Below are 19187 nucleotides of genomic sequence, written 5' to 3' on the forward strand. Positions count from 1 at the left end.
TTCTCTGGGAGTAAAATGGTTAAAAATGCTCATTTCTAGTTGGGCATGGTGGTGCGTGAGATCTCTCCCCCAAAACAAACAAAAGCTGAGCATGATGGTGCACATCCGTCTTCCTAGTTACAAAGGGAAGAATAAATGGGATTGTGGTGTTGGTTGGTCCAGGGGGGGAAAGAAAACCAGGACCTTATCTCAAAAATGATCAAAACAAACAGGACTAGGGGCATGGCTCAAGTGACAGAGTGCCCACATAGCAATACAAGGCCCTGAGTTCAACACTTCCCTTTATATAATAATAGATACAATAATGCCCTTTATTAAGTGAAGACCTAGCTCCCAGTGACACTGTGAAATGAAGGAAATAACACACGGGATTGGAGGTGAAGAGGGCTGAGACCTGTACCCCCACATTCTAGCTGTGTGACTTTGAGTTAATTTCTTCACCCATAAGAATGTTAACATTTTTTTGTTTTCGTGGCTGGTCTGGGGCTTGACCACAGAGCCTGGACACTGTTTCTGACCTTTTTTGCTCAGGACTAGTGTTTACCATTTGAGCGCAGATCCACTTCTGGGCATTTTTTTTTTTTTTGAGTAGTTAAAGTCTCACAGATTTTCCTACCTGGGCTGGCTTTCTTAGCCAGGCCTGAGTCTGGCCTGTGTGTCACTTTCTGGGTGTGTATAATGAGGTTAGTTATTCTTTCCATTCCTATAGGGTTCTCATAAGGCTCAATGTGCCTTTTCAATAGCTTTATTTAATTAGCAATTACATGACATGGAACAGATGCTTTATCTACCATAATTATCCTGAAGTAGACATTTTGGTCCTCACTGAAAAATGGAGAAAATGTGCTTCATAAAATCAAACATGCTTGCCACTAACAGGGGTGTAGATTTAAGTCAGGTTCCACTTCTACATCCACCCTGAGACACCGCCTGCCTGTGCTCCCTAAACATGTGTGTTATCGTAACCTCTCTGTGTTCCATTTGTGTTACTTAATCAATAGGAAGAAGAAGTTGGCACAGCTTTACCAGCAAACCACTTGCCTCTCCCTGCTATGGCAGATCTATAGCTTAAATTACTTTTTTCACCACCAGTATTATGGCAACCTGGCAGCTCTGATGCAAGTGAACACAGCACTGGAAACTCAAAATGATTATCAGGTACGGCATTCTCTGTAGCTGCTACTAGAATTTAGGAATCTCATTTGGAGAGAAAATTCTAGCAAAAGTCAACTGGAATTGAAAATCATAAGGATGAAAGAAAACTCTGGCAAGGGTGGGTTTTGCCAGCAGCTCTTAAAACAGTTTGGACCCCAAATCACTTCCCATTCTGAAAAATTACTGAACTTTTGCCAGGCACTGGGAACTCATGAGCATGTAATCCTAGCTGTTCTGGAGGCTGAGATCTGAGGACTGCAATTTGAAGCAAACCCAAGGCAGGAAAGCACATGAGACTCTTACCTCCAATTAACCAAAAACCTAGAAGTGGACCATGGCTCATTTGGTAGAGCACCAACCTTGAATGAAAAGTTATGGAACAGAACTCAGGCCCTGTATCCAAGTCCCAATACTGACACCAGTTTGGAAATACTGAAGTTTCCAAGTTGGCTTTATAACTACATGAGTCTTATCTGATATTGTTATCATAGAACTCAAACTTGATCATTTAAAATATTTTAAAATAGAAGTAGACACATTCCATATTGACATAATAAATATTTTCATTAAAAAAAATTCCTGGGCCGGGAATTTGGCCTAGTGGTAGAGTGCTTGTCTAGGATACACAAAGACCCAGGTTTGGTTCCTCAGTACCACATACATAGAAAAAAGCTGGAAGTGGTGCTGAGACTCAAGTGGTAGAGCTCTAGCCTTGAGAAAGTCCAAGGACAGTGCTCGGGCCCTGAGCTCAAACCCAGGACTGGGAAAAAAAAAAAAACCCTCATACTACAGATGGATACAAAAAATGTGGTACATATATATAATGGAATTCTACATAGCCAACAGACAAGATAGAATAATGGCATTCCCTGAGAAACAGATGAAACTAGAGCGAATCATGTTGAGTGAGATAAGTCAAGACAAAAGGAACAAAAGGCACATGGTCTCCTTGACATGTGGATATTAGATCTAAACAGTACAAGAGTGATGACTCAATATTCGGTTACCCAAAGTTATGGACATGGTCTTGGAGATATAAACATAACCACACAAACATAAAAATCTATGATGAGATATATATTCTATAGATATAATGTTATATTTTGTAGATTAATATGGATCTATGACATAGAAACCCTCAGCTTAATTTTAATTATGTTCTAAAATCTATATGCCAGTGATTGCATATAAAGATTATCTTCTTGAATACTTGTTTATTAAACATGACATTTGAAATATGATATAAAAAGCAGTGTTAATAAAATCTTTTTTGTGGTAGATATGTATTAACATGTAAAATTATTTGGAGGGAAACATATTAATATTGTAAATTGTCTGAAAGTATTTGAGCCAGGCACAGAGGCTCATGCCTACAATCCTAGCTACTCAGGAGGCTGAGAATTGAGGATCACAGTTCTAAGCCATCCCAGGCACTAAAGAACATGAGACTCTCATATACAATTAGCCAATAGAAAATGGGAAGTGGCTCTGTGGCTCAAGTGGTAGGGCGGTGGTAGCCTTGAGTTGAAGAGCTCAGGGACAGCGCTCAGCTCAGAATTTAAACCCCATGACCTACAAAAAAAAATGTATTTGAGTCAAAGTGTCACAAATTTTCAGAACTTTTTGCTGGTCTTCATCTTTTAATGCTTCAAGCATGATCATAGATTTAACAATAGTGAACTAACAAAAGAAATTGTTTCTTTAAATCTTTAAAAAAATGTTAAAAACCTATTTCACCAGGTACGGTGGCTCATGCCTATAATTCTAGTTACTCAGGAGGCTGAGATCTGAGGACCATGGTTCAAAGCCAGCCTGGGCACTGAAGACCACGAGACTCTTATTTCCAATTAACCACTAGAAAACGGGAAGTGGCGCTGTGACTCAAGGGGTAGGGTGGTAACCTTGAGCTGGTGCGCTCAGGGACAATGCCCAGGCCCAGAGTTAGGGGGTATCTTTGAGATGAAGAGTTTAGGGACAGCGCCCAAGCCCCACGACACACACACACACACAAACACACACACACACACACACAATTTTTCGGGCCGGGAGCATGGCCTAATAGTAGAGTGCCTGCCTAACATGCATGAAGCCCTGGGTTGGATTCCTCGGTACCACATGCACAGAACAAGCCAAAAGTGATGCATAGGCTCAAGTGGTAGGGCACTGGCCTCTAGAAAGCCCAAGGACAGTGCCTAGGCCTTGAGCTCAACCCCTAAGACTGGCAAAACAAAAATGAAAATTGAAAAAACCTATTTCTCTAAGCAAAAGAATAGGTGATTGTTTGGTTTTGTATATAGATTAAAGTGTTATTTTATTTAAGAATGGCAGGCAAAAGGAGGTCATTTTTCCAGATGGCCCAGGTTGACCAGGATAACAAAGGTGGGTTGATAGAAATCCAATTTGATTTCTGTATGGTCTAATGACCAAACTTCATGCACATGTTTATTGACAGGAACTGGGTGATTTCTTTGTGCTTTCTGGTTTGGGTTCTACCTCAACATTTCCCCTACTCACCTCCATTGCTGCCATTTCAGATCATTAAGGCTTTCCTGGACTATTCACTGTACCACCAGCTGACCGGCTACCAGGGCATGTGGTTCAAATACGAAATCATGGCCATGGAGCATATCTTGAACCTATCCCTGAAAGGCGAGGGTATTGAAATTGTGGCACATGTGGCTGATATACTGGGCTACAACAAGTTCATAATGGGTCACCTGGACCTGGCCATTGAGTTAGGTAAGGGCTGGCTGGGCAAGCAGGGGCTTGAAGACACAGGTGATTAGCTCTAATATACACATTGTTGTCTTTCTAGGCACTCGAGCCCACAAGATGTGGGCCCTGCTCCGGAACCCCAACAAACACTATATAGTCCTCTGCAGACTTAGTAAATCTCTCTTCCTGAAAAGCAGGTATTTATCTTAAAACACTTTCCAAATTTAAGAAGCTATATGATTATTCTGGGCTCAGTGGACCTTGGTCATACTGTTGAGAAAGAAGCAGAGTCTGCAGTAAGATGACATAACTGGTAATTGTTATCTTTTACCTTTGGATACCAATTTTGACTTTTCTGTGGAGTTTTGAACAAAATCCTTGCACCTTTCATCTGGTTCTTCTGGCCAGTGACAGGAGGAGAGACAATCTTCCCTATTGTGAGAATCAAACCTCTAATCCCTGGAGGTACAGGGAAAAATGAGTTTGCTCAGAGAACAGCAACCAGGTCTAGAGGCCCAGGCCTGGTCACCCAGATTTGGAGGGAACCTGATAGAACAGCTTGAGAAAAGAAAAAGAAAAACCAACTAATTGGGGAGTTAGGTCTAGTCTTGAGCAGAGATAGGTTTTCAGGTTTTATGTCTCTTTTGTCATATTTGGTGCTGAATTTCTGAGCAGAACCAAGATTGGGCTAGGGCTGAATTTCATCCTTTTCTCTCTATTAGTTTTTAATCCTACCATGTTTTCTTTCCAAAGACACAAGCAACTGATCCAGGTGCTGGGGTGGTTGTGGGATCTTTCTGTTGCAGAAGAGCACATCTTTAGCAAGGCATTTTTCTATTTTGTCTGCTTGGACATCCTGCTTTATGCTGGTAAGTGTGACCTTGGAACTGAGAAGAAAGTGAGGTTGTAGGCCATGTGCTGATTTGTTAGAAATGGGCTTCAAGACTGTGAGTTTTCAGGCTGGATGATCTTATCGGACATGGATGAAGAGAACCTGGAGATTTGAACTCAGGAGCAATCCAGTAGGTGACAGGATTATAAGGGAGCCATAAAATGATTGACTAAATCTGGAAGGTCTTCTTTGATGTAAGCTGACAGTACATTGTCAGACCAATCTTCATATATGTGATCATCACTGGCACAGACTTAGTACTTAACTTTTATAGAATATACTTAGGAAGTTCATGCTTTAGAATGAGTGTTGGATTGCTAACCTTGAGAGCTGTTGATGATATGAAAAACAAGTTCTTTCCTGCCAAGCTTTAAATGACATAAGGTAGGCAGTCCTTAGTGTTCACATCGGACCAGAGAGACCTTCAGAGGGCAATTTCTATCCTGATTATTTTTTCAGATCTTGGATTCAGGGCCTCATATTTGCTAGGCTAATGCTTTACCTCTCAAGCCACACCTCCAATAAGTGCTTTTGAAAGGAGAATCATGGGTGGGAATATGGAGATGTTCCAGGCTATTCTTAGGTTCTGTGCCTTTGAGCTGCAAAAAAAATGGCTTAATTATACTCCTACCGAGTGTGCCTTAAAGAAATTACATAATAGAACCATCACCATCACCATCGCCAGTATAACCCAGATTCAGCAAGGACAGGGCAATGCAGTAATGTGGTTGTTACAGTTTATAGAACCCTCTAGATGCACAAAGTAATCATAGACTACTGTCTGTCTTAATGGGATAAGAAAGATGATTCCCCCCTCATCAGCACCCCCACCACCCTTACCAGCGATGATGTCATGTTTTTCTATGGTTTAGGTTTTATTTATAGGACATTTGAAGAATGTTTAGAATTCATATGCCAAAATGAAGACAACAGAATCCTCAAGTTCCAAAATGGACTCCTCCTGGGACTTTATTCCTGCATAGCTGTCTGGTAACCACATGTTATTGATCATTTAATAAGAAGAATTCTGTGGGGGCCAGGAGTTTGGCCTAGTGGTTAAAGTGCTTGCCTAGCATGCATGAAGACCCGGGTTTGATTCCTTGGTACCACATATATAGAAAAAAAAGCCGGAAGTGGTGCTGAGGCTCAAGTGGTAGAGCTCTAGCCTTGAGAAAGTCCAAGGACAGTGCTCAGGCCCTGAGCTCAAGCCCAGGACTGGCAAAAAAAAAAAAAGAAGAAGAAGAATTCTGTGATGTTTCTTATGCAAAAGAAAAAAAACACAAACTAAATATGAGATGGCTTAAAGGTGTTAGGAAATATTTACTGAAAAATCTCCTAGTTCTTCACCCTCAGCAAGGGGAAAAAAGTTGTTATATTTGATGCGGTATATTTATGTTCCCATTATACAGGATGGTAAGAAAAGATTACAGGCCAGATACCACCACCCAAGAGGGAGGAAAAACTATGAATTTGTTATAGATGGGTGGTCATGGAGGTGAAGATCTCAGATTCTTAGTGTCATCAACAAAGAATTGAATGAAGACACAGAATGAAAGGGGCAAAGCAAGAACTTTAATAGAAAAAGTACACCATTAAGGGAAACAGCAGGCTCAAGCTAGATGACTCAAGAACAAATACATGGTTAAGAAAATTTCAGTTTTCTAGGATTTGGAGGGTGTGGGAGGAATTCATGGGAATGACGTGGAAGATTTTTGGAAGAGATCAGTGCATGTACAAAGTTGCCATCCTATAGTTTTAATTTTTTTTTTTGTCAGTCCTGGGCATGAGCTCAGGGCTTGAGCACTGTCCTTGGACTTTATCAAGGCTAGAGCTCTACCACTTGAGCTTCAGCACCACTTCCAGCTTCTTTCTGTGTATGTGTTACCGAGGAATTGAACCTGGGTCTTCGTGCATGCTAGGCAAGCACTTTAACCACTAGGCCAAACTTCCGGCCCCTATAGTTTTAATTATATGAGACTTCATGCATGAAGTCTGAAGCAGGAGTTTGTTGCACTGTTAGCCTAAGGATGCTGAGGGTTCCCCTGTGCAGATGCTTCGGTTTGGTTAGAATTGGCTAGAAGTTTTTCCATTCCTAGAAAGAAGCCTTAACTGAAAACTGACTACTAATTACCCCTAAAGAGAAGTGGCCATGAGAAGTGCTGGGGAGGAGACAGGACTTGGGGTGTGTCTTAGGACTAACTGGGATGTTTGGTTTCATCATTCTTTCCCTATAGCTAACCTGCTTCAGAGTTATAACTGTAGATTTTTACCAAACCTAGAGAGAAACTATCTGGAGTGGACGATGTAGATTATGAATGTACTCATTACGAATAGATTTTTTTTCTTCTCGTTATTCCCTCAATATAGGGTGTGCATTGTATTATCAAAAGTGATCTAAAGATAACTTACATACCCAGAAGGATATACATAGGTTATATGTAAATGCTGATTTTTTTTCTCTCTCCTTTGTGATGGTGCAGGTATGCCAGACTTCAGGATTGGGAGAACTTTTACAAATTTTTCAATAAAGCCAAAACTCTAGTGCAAAGAAGAACCCCAACAGTTCTTTATTATGAAGGAATCATTAGATACTTGGAGGGGCAAGTTCTTCACCTTCAGAAGCAAATTGAAGAGCGGTCTGAGAATGCCCAGGACAGTGGGGTTGAGTTGCTTAAGGTAAGGCTTGGTTTCTTCTTTCTAGTTTTCCAGAATAAATTCCAGCCTGAGTGGATTTCCATCTTTCTTTTTCTCCTTCCCCTCCTCCTCTCCCTCTTCCTCCTCCTCCTCTTTTACCTTTTTTGTCTCCTCCTCTATCCCTTTCTTCTCCTTGTCCCCCTCCTTGCATCCTTTTCCCCTCTTTGCTCTTCTTCTCCTTCTACTGGTTTTTGAGGTTGCACACTAGATTTGAACTCTCAATTCTTGTCCTTCCACCTCCCCAAGTGCTGGGATTACAGGTATGCACCACCATACCCAGTATCTCTAATGGATTTCTATTAACCTCCTAGACTGTTTCCTTTGGATGAAAGCATTTCTACATGTTTGTAATAGCTTTTTTTGCTTGTTTGTTTCGGCCAGTCCTGGGGCTTGAACCCAGGCCCTACCCTCTGTCCCCCAGCTTGTCTGTGGTCACAGCTAGCATGACCACTTGAGCCACAGCACTACTTCCAGCTTTTTCTGAGTAGTTTATTGGAGGTAAGAGTGTCATGGACTTTTTTGCCTGGACTAGCCTTCAACTGTAATCTTCATATCTCAGCCTCCTGAGTAGCTGGATTACAGGTGTGACCCACTGGAACCCAGATTTGTAATAGAAGTTGTTGGGTGGTTTGTTTTTTTTTTTTTTTGCCAGTCCTGGGCTTGAGCTCAGGGCCTGAGCACTGTCCTTGGGCTTTTTCGAGGGTTAGAGCTCTACCACTTGAGACTCAGCACCACTCCTGGCTTTGTTCTATGTATGTGGTAGTACTGAGGAATCAAACCCGGGCCTGTGACTCAAAGTGGTAGAAGAGGCACTGTGACTCAAAGTAGTAGAATGCTAGCCTTGAGTGAAAAAGCTCAGAGGCAGCACCCAGGTTCAAGCCCCACAACGAACAAAAAATAAAATAAAATAAAATACAAACTGCATGTAATTTCACTATTCAGAGATAGACTACTCACATCTCAAGTTCTTTTCTGTGAATGTGTGCATCGTTTCTTGTAAATTGCTGTTGAATGTATATTAAATAATTTCTTATTGTTCAATTGTTTTGTATACCATTATTTAAAAGAAAGCATAGTATCTTACTTTACATATACAATAGTAAGTTAAATTTCTGAGATCAGAAGCCTAGTAGATAAATATTTGCACATAACAATGGTAGCTATTTAACAGATAATATCCTGAGCACTAAATGATTATGTAATAGTGAGAGAATTAGACTTGGTCTACAGTTGTACAAGCCAAGGAGAATGAAGGAAACCTCAAGGTGAGCCCAGATATGTTTGTCACAGATTACCACTAATTTAACAGTTTAAAACCACACTCAGGATTTTGTTGGGAGCCAGAGTGGAATCAAACTGTACCTTGATTTGCATCAGACAATGGCTTTATTGTCTTATTGTTTTCTGGCCTTATTCTGTTTAAATGACCTGAGATTTACCATATGAATGTAACACCTGGAAGTTCCCTGGGTCTCAAGAAGGGAAGAAGCTGGAGTGGAAAATAAACACGGCAGTCTTTACCTGGACTGCGGACATCCCGGACCTGGTGTGTCTGTCTCTCTTCTATTTCTTCCTAGTCCTTGCCCCCTATTTCAGGAACCCCAATCTGCGAACCCTGGTTTGCTGCCGGCTGGCCCCGGCAGGATTTGGGCACATAGTTCACACACTCAGGACTCTAGATTTAATTCCTAGTACCAAAGAAAAGCAACAATTCCCACTTCCTGTTTTACTGTTTGACAGGTCAGATGTCTCTGGGGTTTTCAACCTTGGGTCTTCCAAGGTTCAAATTGGGGTATCTGCCAAGTTACGTTCTGATCTAGACTAACTTGGGAAGAATTTGCTTCCCAGTTCTTCCAAGCTTTTATCAGATCCAGATGCTGACTACTTTAAGGCACTCGTCCCTCTAAGAAATGTTAAATGGTGAAAACAAAATCTAATACATCTTGGCATCAGTGAAATAGTAGCTCACTTGATTCTCTGAACATTTTATCAAGTGGCAGTTCTTTTTCATTCCTGCTTTAGATGAAGAGAAAATCTTGGCTTTTTGAAGGTGGAGTTCACTCATAACTACCCTCTACTCTTACAGTTTCAAGGATTTGGCCTGTAGTTTACCTTGGCTAGCAAAATCTTTGTCCCTAAGGCCATGAGTTCATTGTCACCTGCTACTTAATGGTATGTTCTCTGATAAGTATCTCAGATTCCTAAAATATTCTACAGGCTCTCATTTAGAACATGAAGATTTTTGGGTTATATAAAATTGACAAAAATATAATTTTGTGGGGCCAGGAGTTTGGCCTAGTGGTGAAAGTGCTTGCCTAGCATGCATGAAGACCCGGGTTCGATTCCTCGGTACCACATATAGAAAAAAAAGCCAGAAGTGGTGCTGAGGCTCAAGTGGTAGAGCTCTAGCCTTGAGAAAGTCCAAGGACAGTGCTCAGGCCCTGAGCTCAAGCCCAGGACTGGCAAAAAAAAAAAAAAAAATATATATATATATATATATATATAATTTTGTGCCAATACTGCAGCTTAAATTTATAGCCTCACCTCTCTCTCTTGTCTTTTTTTCTCACTTGAGCCATGCCTCCAGTTCTAGCTTTTTAATAATTAATTGGAGTTAAGAGTCCCTTGGATTTATCTTCTTAGATTGGCTTTGAACCTTGGTTCTCAGATCTCATCCCTAAAAGACAGGCTTATAGCTGGGCCTTGCTGGATCCTGCTTTTAATCCTAGCTACTCAGGAGGCTGAGCTCTCAGGATTAAAATTCAAAACTAGTCCCAGCAGGAAAGTACTTAAAGACCCTTTACTAGTCAATGACTTTTTAAATCCTAATCTCTCTCTCTCTCTCTCTCTCTCTCTCTCTCTCTCTCTCTCTCTCTCTCTCTCTCTCTCTCTCTCTCTCTCTCTCTCTCTCTCTCTCTCTAGAATTTAGAGCATCTTGTGGCTCAAAACACCACTGGCCCTGTTTTCTACCCAAGACTCTACCACCTGATGGCCTATGTCTGCATATTAATGGGAGATGGGGAAAACTGTGACCTCTTCCTGAACACAGCCTTGCAGCTCTGTGAAACGCAGGGTAATATGCTCGAGAAATGCTGGCTGACCATGAGCAAGGTGTGTCCCATCAGCTGTTAGGCTGCCATGAGCTACTCACCCTTCTAAGAAAGGCCCAGAAGGCAGAAGGCTACTTTCCAGTTAGGTTGACCCAGGCCTGGATGGTCACTCTTCTTAATCCATTTGGACAGCTATCACAAAGTACAATTATATTGGGAAATTTACATATAATAGAAAGTCTGTTCACAGTTTTCGAGGTACTGGAGATTGAATATGCAATGAAGAAGGCCAGGTACCTCTTACCTGGCAAAAGATAGAAGAGGGAAATACAGTCCATAAGCCCTTTGGAAGGAACTAATTCCATCCCCCATGACAGAGTCATTTGTGTGTGTGTGTGCACGTGTGCTCGTGTGGGTGCCCATACTAGGGCTGGAAGTCAGATGCATTGTCCCTTAGCTTTTTTGCTCAACGCTGTTGCTCTATCACTTGAACCTCAGCTCCACTTCCAGCTTTTTGGTGGTGAATTGAAAGCTCAAGGACTATTTTTCTTTTTCATATTTCTAGAATTGGGCCCGTCTCACTGACCCAGGTCAAAGAGTGCTGACCAGGGCCGGGAGTTTGGCCTAGTGGTTAAAGTGCTTGCCTAGCATGCATGAAGACCCAGGTTTGATTCCCTGGTTCCACATATAGAAAAAAGCCAGAAGTGGTGCTGAGGCTCAAGTGGTAGAGCTCTAGCCTTGAGAAAGTCCAAGGACAGTGCTCAGGCCCTGAGCTCAACCCAGGACTGGCAAAAAAAACAAAAACAAGAGTGCTGACCAACATTTGTTCCCTGTCACCCTCTCAAGGAATGGTGGTACTCAAGTTCTGATTTAACATCAGACCAATGGCTGCACACCGTCTTGAATCTCCCAACCTGGGACAACATTGCATCAGGCAAGATAAGCATCCAGGAAGTTCAAAGGAACAAATTTCTGATGAGAGTTAACATCCTGGACAATCCTTTCTAACATTTCATGAGAGAAAACTTAAAGCCTGGTAAGAACCACTCCTTCACCATTTAGCCTCGGGCTCTCTCTCCAGGATTCACGGGTTTTTCTGTATCAAATATAGGACCAAGTATGCTGGATTCTTCTTTCTAGAGAGTCAAAAATGGCTAGACCTCACTCTTCACATTCTCTAAATTTACACAAGTTGCCTTTATCTTCATTGGATGTTGCTTGACCCTGTGTTGTTGAGCCCATGAGAAACTGAATCATATGAGAACATGGTAATATCAAGGTGGTATGATATCTTGTATATGACAGACATGTTCCTAATTATTAAAATGTTTATTTTTAAATGTCTACTTGTTAAGTTGTCTGGAGGCAGCATAATATTGCAAATCACAAACGTTTGTTCCTCATCTTTAAGGGCAAGATTAGAAAACAGGTATTTATGCTGTGTATGGCTTTTTGAAGCCAGGATGCTTGTGTGGTGGTAGCCCCTTTAACTATGAACATCAAATATCTTTGGAAATAAAATTTTAATTGAAACATTAATACTTTTGGTGTGATATTTATTTATCTATTTATTTGGTACTGGGGCTCAAACACAGGGCATTGTATATTCTAGCATAAACACTCTGCCACTGGGCTACATCCCTAGCCCTTCTGAGTATCTTTTACATGTTTAAAATCTATTTAATAGTTAAGACACAATAGAATTCATCTTTATGTCTCAGTGGTTAAGTGGTGTTTCCTCCTGACAATCTGAGTTCTATAGAGGAAGTAGAACAAAGCTATACAGGACCAGGTGGTTAGCTACCAGAGGCTTGGCAGCCTGGCATGCTGGGAAGGGCAATTGGCTATGAAATCAGAAAATTCAGCTCATACTAGGTGCTGGTGGCTCATGCCTGTAATCCTAGCTACTCAGAAGACTGAGATCTGAGGACTGAGATTAGAAGCCAGCAGGGGCAGATTAATCTAAGTGACTCTTATCTCCAATCAGCAAAATCAGAAAGCCAAAAGGGCTGGGTGCAACCTTCTCCAATGACCTCTTTAGAGCACTGAACCAGAGGATAAATGATGGGAAGCTTTTCTTTGTGCAAAGTGAAGGTCACTCCTCACTCAGAGCTTTCTAACTAGGAGTAGTGGTGGGCAAGTGTTGGGTGAGTTATTGGGCATCCAAGAGTGGGTGTACCCACAAGACAAGCATGAGCCATGCTTGCCCAGTAGAAAAGAGATATTTAATATGGACAGAATCCAGCACTTGACGCTTACTGTGCATTAGCTGCACCACACACACACACACACACACACACACACACACACACACACACACACACACACACACACACACATCCCAGTGCCAGCCTTGGTCCCTGCTTCCAGAGTAAGGGGAACCTAGAAGGACATCTATGTACATTACTAGCATCTACCAGGTGAAGTTCTCCAGGAAGAACGGAGCCAGGGATATTAGCCATCTGTCAAACACTCACCCTCAAGGACTGCAAATATCATTTTCACATATATTGACTTATGACCAAGCCAAAGCAAAGCCTGGGCAGGATTGGAGAAGATAGAAAGGGACAGGGCAGGTGCTCATCAGGAGAGTGATGGTATAATTCCATGAGGACAGCTGTTGAGTGTGATATGGTCATGACAGCCAAGAACGGACATCAATGGAGGTATCCACTGAGGAATGAATGAATAAAGACAATGTGGTATGTATATACATTAGAATGTCATTCACCCACAAAGAGGAATGGAACCCTTTCCTTTGCAACAGCACAGATGGAACTGGAGACCATTATGTTAAGTGAAATAGGTCAGGCACTGAAAGCAAGAACTATGTGTTCTCATTTTATTTCTGGAAGCTTAAACATAATCTCAGTTGGGTGTTTGTGGTTCACCCCTGTAATCTTAGCTACTCAGGAAGTTGAAATCTGAGGCATTTAGAATCCAGTCCAGGCACACAAATCCAAGACTTTATCCCTAATCAGCCAGCAAAAAGCCTGAACGTGTGACTCAAGTGGTAGAGAGCTAGCTGTGATGGAAAAATTCAAGAGTATGAAAACCTGAATTCAAGCTTTAATACACACACACACACACACACACACCTTTATCTCATACAGAAAGGGTCACTGGAGAGAGGATGAGTACTGTACAGAGAGATACTGTTGGGTAGGACCCAGACTCACTACAGGTAACTATGGTTAAGAGAAACAGGAAGCAGTAGAAGACTAGATTGAGCATTCCCTATGTACAAATTCGTGTGTAACAGATCTGATGACAGCAACCATGACCTTGGCTTCTTGTCCTATTGTCCAGTTGTGTGGTTTTGGGCAAATCTCAGTTTCCTTCTCTCTAAGCAAAGCACACTGTACTAGGAGCTATGAACTGGGAAGCTGTAAGTGTATCTGCTATAGGCCAGCAGATGGCAGCACTGACCTGCTGTGCTGCAAGCTCTGGAACATTTTCTGGTCAAGCTCTTCTTGTCTTCCTTCAAGTTTCAGCCTCAGCACTTACACCCACCCTCCACCTCCCACTCACCATCCCCCTAACTTCCCCAGGACCCACGGGAAGCTTTCCACAGGCATATTTAGGAATATCCTGAACAGAATTACTTTTAAGAGAAGGAAATAATAAATAATGCATGAAAGCTTCAGGAAGAGAGAGAAATAGAAGTGATGTGCTGTATCATTCTTGAGTCCTTCTTGAACTCTCCCCACATCTGTCCTCCTGTTTGCAGCACTAAGCCCCAAGCTGGGTATACAGGTAATGTCTGAAAGTATGTGTGAATTAATGAACACATTTAAGAACATTTTCATTTGATCATTTCAAGTTAATTCATACAGATAGCTTTAGAAGAAGAAAAAAAAAACCCTTGTAAAGTACAAGCATGTCTTCATATCCATGTAAAAGCAGGCTCTCTCCCACTGCTACAGTGATGAACAAGAGGATAAGGACTGATAGCTTGTGCCTATAATCCTAGCTACTTAGTAGTTCAGTATCTGAGGATTTCTATTTGAAGTCAGGCCAGGTAGAAAAATCCATGAGACTCTTAGCGCCAATTAACCAGTAAAAGGCCCAAGTGATAGAGCCCAATTGATAGAGCCTTGAGTGAATATGCCAAGTGAGACCAAGAGGATCTTAGATCAAGCCTAATACTGTGAGCTTGAACAGAAAAAAAGTAGTAAGTAAAAGAAGAAAGAATGAAAGGGAAAGATAAAAAGAAAGGGAAAGGTGGGCCGGGAGTTTAGCCTAGTGGTAGAGTGCTTGCCTAGCATGCATGAATCCCTGAGTTCAATTCCTCAGTACCATACACAGAAAAAGCCAGTACTGCTGTGGCTCACGTGGCAGAGCGCTAGCCTTGAACAAACTGTGTCCAAGCATACATACCCAAGCCCTGAGTTCAAGCCACAAGACAAGAAAAAAAAAGAAATAAGAAACCAGAGCCCACATAGCAGTTACAGATGTGGACCTGAGACTTCTCTGGATTGGATGGAGTTGCCAGCTTGGTGCCTTGGGGAAAAATCTTTCTCTTTTGTTGATCCTATGGGGATAATAACAGTCTCTTCAGAAGATGGCTGTGAGTGAGTACAGATTAAGTACTTAGACTGCTATCTGTGGGACAAATAGACAATTAGGCTGCAAAGTGATGGAGAGGCCTGGCACACATTGTGTCGTGGCTGTAGAAGACTGGCTGAGAACGGAGCTATGACTCAGGTGATGCTGGGCAAGTTTTGGAACTCTGAAGAGCCAGAAAAGTTTTACAGAGGAGCTTCAAGGAGCCTTGTGAACAAGCTTGCCTCAGGAGTTGAGACCCGTCTTGCTCATAGTAGGCCTGTACTATATGGTAGGCTGACCAGTTGCTGTACCATTAAGCTAAATCACAGGTCCCAGGATCACCTACTTTTGTGAAGAATAGGAAGTGAGATGGGCCACAATAAAGGCTGGGAGGTAATCAGTGTTGCAGGTTTGCTTATCATGGCTCCTCTCTCCAATCTCCCAGCCACTCATACATTCTGTCAATGCTCTTGAACCCCTTCCTAATTTTTCTCCTATTCCTCTTCTCTATTCCCACTGCTGCTGAAAATATAGTCCCTAACCCCCCCCCAAAAGCCACATATTTAATTGGTCTCCCAATTTCCACTACTAACTGAATTGCAGAATAAGCTTGCTAAAATACATATCCCTATTTATTACTCTGCTTAACATCCTATTTGTCTTCACAACACTTCAATTATTTTTTTGTTTTCATTATTTTTTTGTTTCAGTACTGGGGCTTGAACTCAGGGCCTGGATGCTGCCCCTGAGCTGCTTTGGCTCAAGGCTAGCACTCTACCACTTGAATCATAGAGCCACTTCCAATTTTTTCTGTGATTAGTTGGGAGATTCACGTCTAAGGGACTTTTCTGCTAGGACTGACTTCAAACAGTAATACTCAGATTTCAGCCTTCTAAGTAGTGAGGGATAGGCATAAGCCACCAGCACCTGGCTGGTGCTTTCTTTTTCCGATGGCACTTATGGTCTGAACCTAGCACCTGCACTTGCTCCAGTCATGTTCTACACTTTTCACTTGAGTTTTAAAAATAGGATCCTGAATTTATGCCCTAGCCAGCCTGGACTACAATCCTCCTATTTATTATTCCTGTCTATATGAGATGACATTTGCCTCCTACAATAGCCTTATTATTATTATTATTATTATTATTATTATTATTATTATTATTATTTTGCCAGGCCTGGGCTTGAGCTCAGGGCTTGAGCACTGACCTTGGACTTTCTCAAGGCTAGCACTCTACCACTTGAGCCTCAGCACCACTTCCCGCTTTTTGCTATATATGTAGGGTACTGAGGAATCGAACCCGGGTCTTTGTGCATGCTAGGCAAGCACTCTACCACTAGGCCAAATTCCCAGCCCAAGCCTTATTTTTATTGAGATGAGGTCTCAGCATCTCTTTGCTGAAGCTGCTCTCAAAGCAAGATCCCTTGGATCTCTACCCCCACAAGAAGCTAGGATTACAGGCGTGACTCACTGGGTCAACCATCATCCCCCAATTTTTTCATATATTTTTATTATAATTAATAGAAGGGTTACATTATATTCACCAGATAGAAGGTGCATTACTTCACATACATTGATACCCTTTCTCATGTCTTGGTCCCCATTTCCCTCCCCACCCCCGCCCCTCATCTTGTTTTCCTCCCTTCCTTATCTGACTTCAAATAACCAAATACGCATATATACAATATATCAGATAACCAGGTGAGATACTGTTAACAATATGAGATAACCAAGGGACAGCAAAAGAGATGAGAGATAACATAGAACATTAAGGACAATAACCACTCATTATATGGCTTTTTTTTCTATATTCTGGAGGTCCTTTCATTTAGTCATTCTATATGGCCTTAAGTATCTAGGTTTTATTCTATTGTAAATCTCTGCTAGGAGAGCCCACGGTATCTATTGATTACAACATCCCAAATTTTAAGCCTGACATGTAAGGCTTGCCTCCAAATCCAGTGCTTGAGTTGGTCACTCCACCTGGCATGGTCTTTACCAGAGTCTTGTGGGTTTCTTCCATCTGTTTTTAAGCATGTCTGTCTCCAATCTCTTTGTCTGCTGCCCTGGTCCAGATGCTTATCCTAACTCATTAGAGCAGCTCACATGATTTCTGTGGTTTGCTTAAGACTGTTTGCATCCTGAGCTCATCAAGGGCAGGGATTTAGTGTCCATCTTTGCTTGGCATCAAATCAAGCATCAAGGTTTGTTTGCAAGCTCTATCCTCTACACAGTGGGAGTGTAGCACTTTACAATACATGGGGGCACTGTCGGCAACGAACGTGTTGAGTGAGTAAAAATTATGCTATTAAACCACTGGCAGGCACAGGGACTACCACTGTGAGCTTAGCACCATGTCCATCCACCGTGAGAGGGAAAAGAAGGGTGTGTGGGGATTGTGTGTGTGTGTCAATCATCTATAAGGTTATCAATTACTGAATGGCCTAGATCAGCTAATTAACTTTGTCCAGCAGAACTTTTTTTTCTTCTGGCCCTGGGTGTTTGAACTCAGGGCCTGGGCGCCATCCTTGAGCTTTTTCAGCTCAAAGCTAGTGCTGTGCTACTTGAATCACAACTCTACTTCCAGCATTTTGGTGATTCACTGGAGAGAAGAATCTCATGAACTTCCCTGCCCCAGCTGTTTTCAAACTGTGGATCCTCAGATCTTAGCCTCCTGAGTAGCTAGGATTACAGGTATGAGCCAACAACTCCGGGCCTAACAGAGCTTTCTATGATAAAGGAGGTATTTTCTCTCTGATCAATATGAAGCTATGGACTAGAAATACGGTTTGTGTGACCAAAGACCTTATTTAAAACAGCATTTAAATTTATTTATTTATTGTAGGTCATGGGGCTTGAACTCTGGGCCTGGGCACTGTTCTTGAGCTCTTCAGCTCAAGGCTACCAGCCTAGGCGTTGGCCCTGAGCTCTTCAACTCAAAACTACTGCCCTACTCCTGGAGCTACAGCCCCACTTCCCCTTTCTAGTGATTAATTGGAGATGAGAGTCTCAAGGTTTTTAGTTTCCGGGCTGGCTTAGAACCTCGATCCTCAGATCTCAGCCTCCTGAGTAGCTAGGATTACAGGCATGAGCCGGTGTGCCCAGCTACAACATTTAATTTTAATTAAGCCTAAATGGCCAACTATGACCAATGGCTACCTGTATAGGTCAATGTCAGTGTGGACCCATCTGCATAAAACTTACAGGACTACTAACGTTTTAACTTACCCATTTCTAGAGAACAAGAGCAACTTGGATTAGAAGGGAATTGTTACTTTAAAAAAAAAGGAGGGGGGAATATGTCAGATCAGGTAGGATAAACTACTTGCCAATATGTAGTCACACAACTAGTGCGACTTCAAGATGAAATTAGTACTTAATAACAGCTTAACATTAATCCAATGCACAGGTAAACGCTGACTTAAATTGCTTGTATTTTTCTATCCTCCTGAATATTTATTTTCTCTACCTCTGAGTGAGGAATTACTTCTTATGATGACTTTAATGAATGCCTCTAGGTAGGGAAGAAACATAAAGGACATTCATGTAAAAATCATAATCTAAAAGCCTGAAATGACAGTAAATAGACAAAATTTACAAGAGGAATAAAAATTTTCCACTTTCTCTTGTGGGCTTTTTAAAACTTTATTATTATTATTATTGTTTTTGTTGTTGTTGTTATTGTTTTGGAGGACTTGGAAGGAGGCCAATTGTTTCCAGCCAAGTACTAACTCTTCTCAGTTTTGTTTTTCGTTTTGTTTTGCTTTTTAATTTCTCTCCCTTGGGCTTTTTTCTCTCTTGCACAAGCTCAATTAGATAGCACTCGGTTGTTAAGTCAGCTTCCTTTCCTAGAGTCTGGTGCATGCAGATGTTTCTGAGCCTGCATCAGAGGGCTTCATGGCAGATCTCTGTAGCATGACCTTCTTCTTGTTGGCACAGACTCCTAAGCCAGAGCCCTAACTCCAGGTGGTTCCAACGTTCTGGTCCAGCTACATGCCCCAAAAGTCAAACAGAAAGGAGAGGAAGTAAGCATGTTAGCCCATCTCCTGACATTGATGAGCTTCAGGTTTGAATAGGACATGAAGAATTAGAGCACGGGACCAGAAATAGTCACATTTAAATTAAGCAGGAT

At 41.8% G+C, this 19187-nt stretch overlaps 1 protein-coding gene across 7 annotated transcripts in view; it reads left to right on the top strand.

Moving 5' to 3' along the window:
- The window catches only part of Adcy10 (adenylate cyclase 10), a 70559-nt gene extending 58559 nt beyond the window's left edge, over positions 1-12000 (top strand). For 5 of the 7 annotated variants that reach the window (XM_090340516.1, XM_090340517.1, XM_090340518.1 and 2 more), the window contains 8 exons: positions 1002-1158; positions 3690-3894; positions 3971-4067; positions 4624-4739; positions 5635-5752; positions 7243-7438; positions 10379-10567; positions 11353-12000. In XM_090340516.1, coding sequence (XP_090196642.1) covers positions 1002-1158; positions 3690-3894; positions 3971-4067; positions 4624-4739; positions 5635-5752; positions 7243-7438; positions 10379-10567; positions 11353-11514 — 1240 coding nt within the window. In that variant the 3' untranslated portion in view covers positions 11515-12000. Of the gene's footprint in view, positions 1-1001; positions 1159-3689; positions 3895-3970; positions 4068-4623; positions 4740-5634; positions 5753-6171; positions 6249-7242; positions 7439-10378; positions 10568-11352 lie in introns of those variants that run through there. The other 2 variants (XM_090340519.1, XM_090340520.1) reach the window with 2 other exon arrangements.
- Positions 12001-19187: the final 7187 nt, after the last annotated feature.

The sequence above is a fragment of the Megascapheus bottae genome, chromosome 10 (genome assembly GCF_031878675.1).
Source record: "Megascapheus bottae isolate mThoBot1 chromosome 10, mThoBot2.hap1, whole genome shotgun sequence".
Lineage (NCBI taxonomy): Eukaryota > Metazoa > Chordata > Mammalia > Rodentia > Geomyidae > Megascapheus > Megascapheus bottae.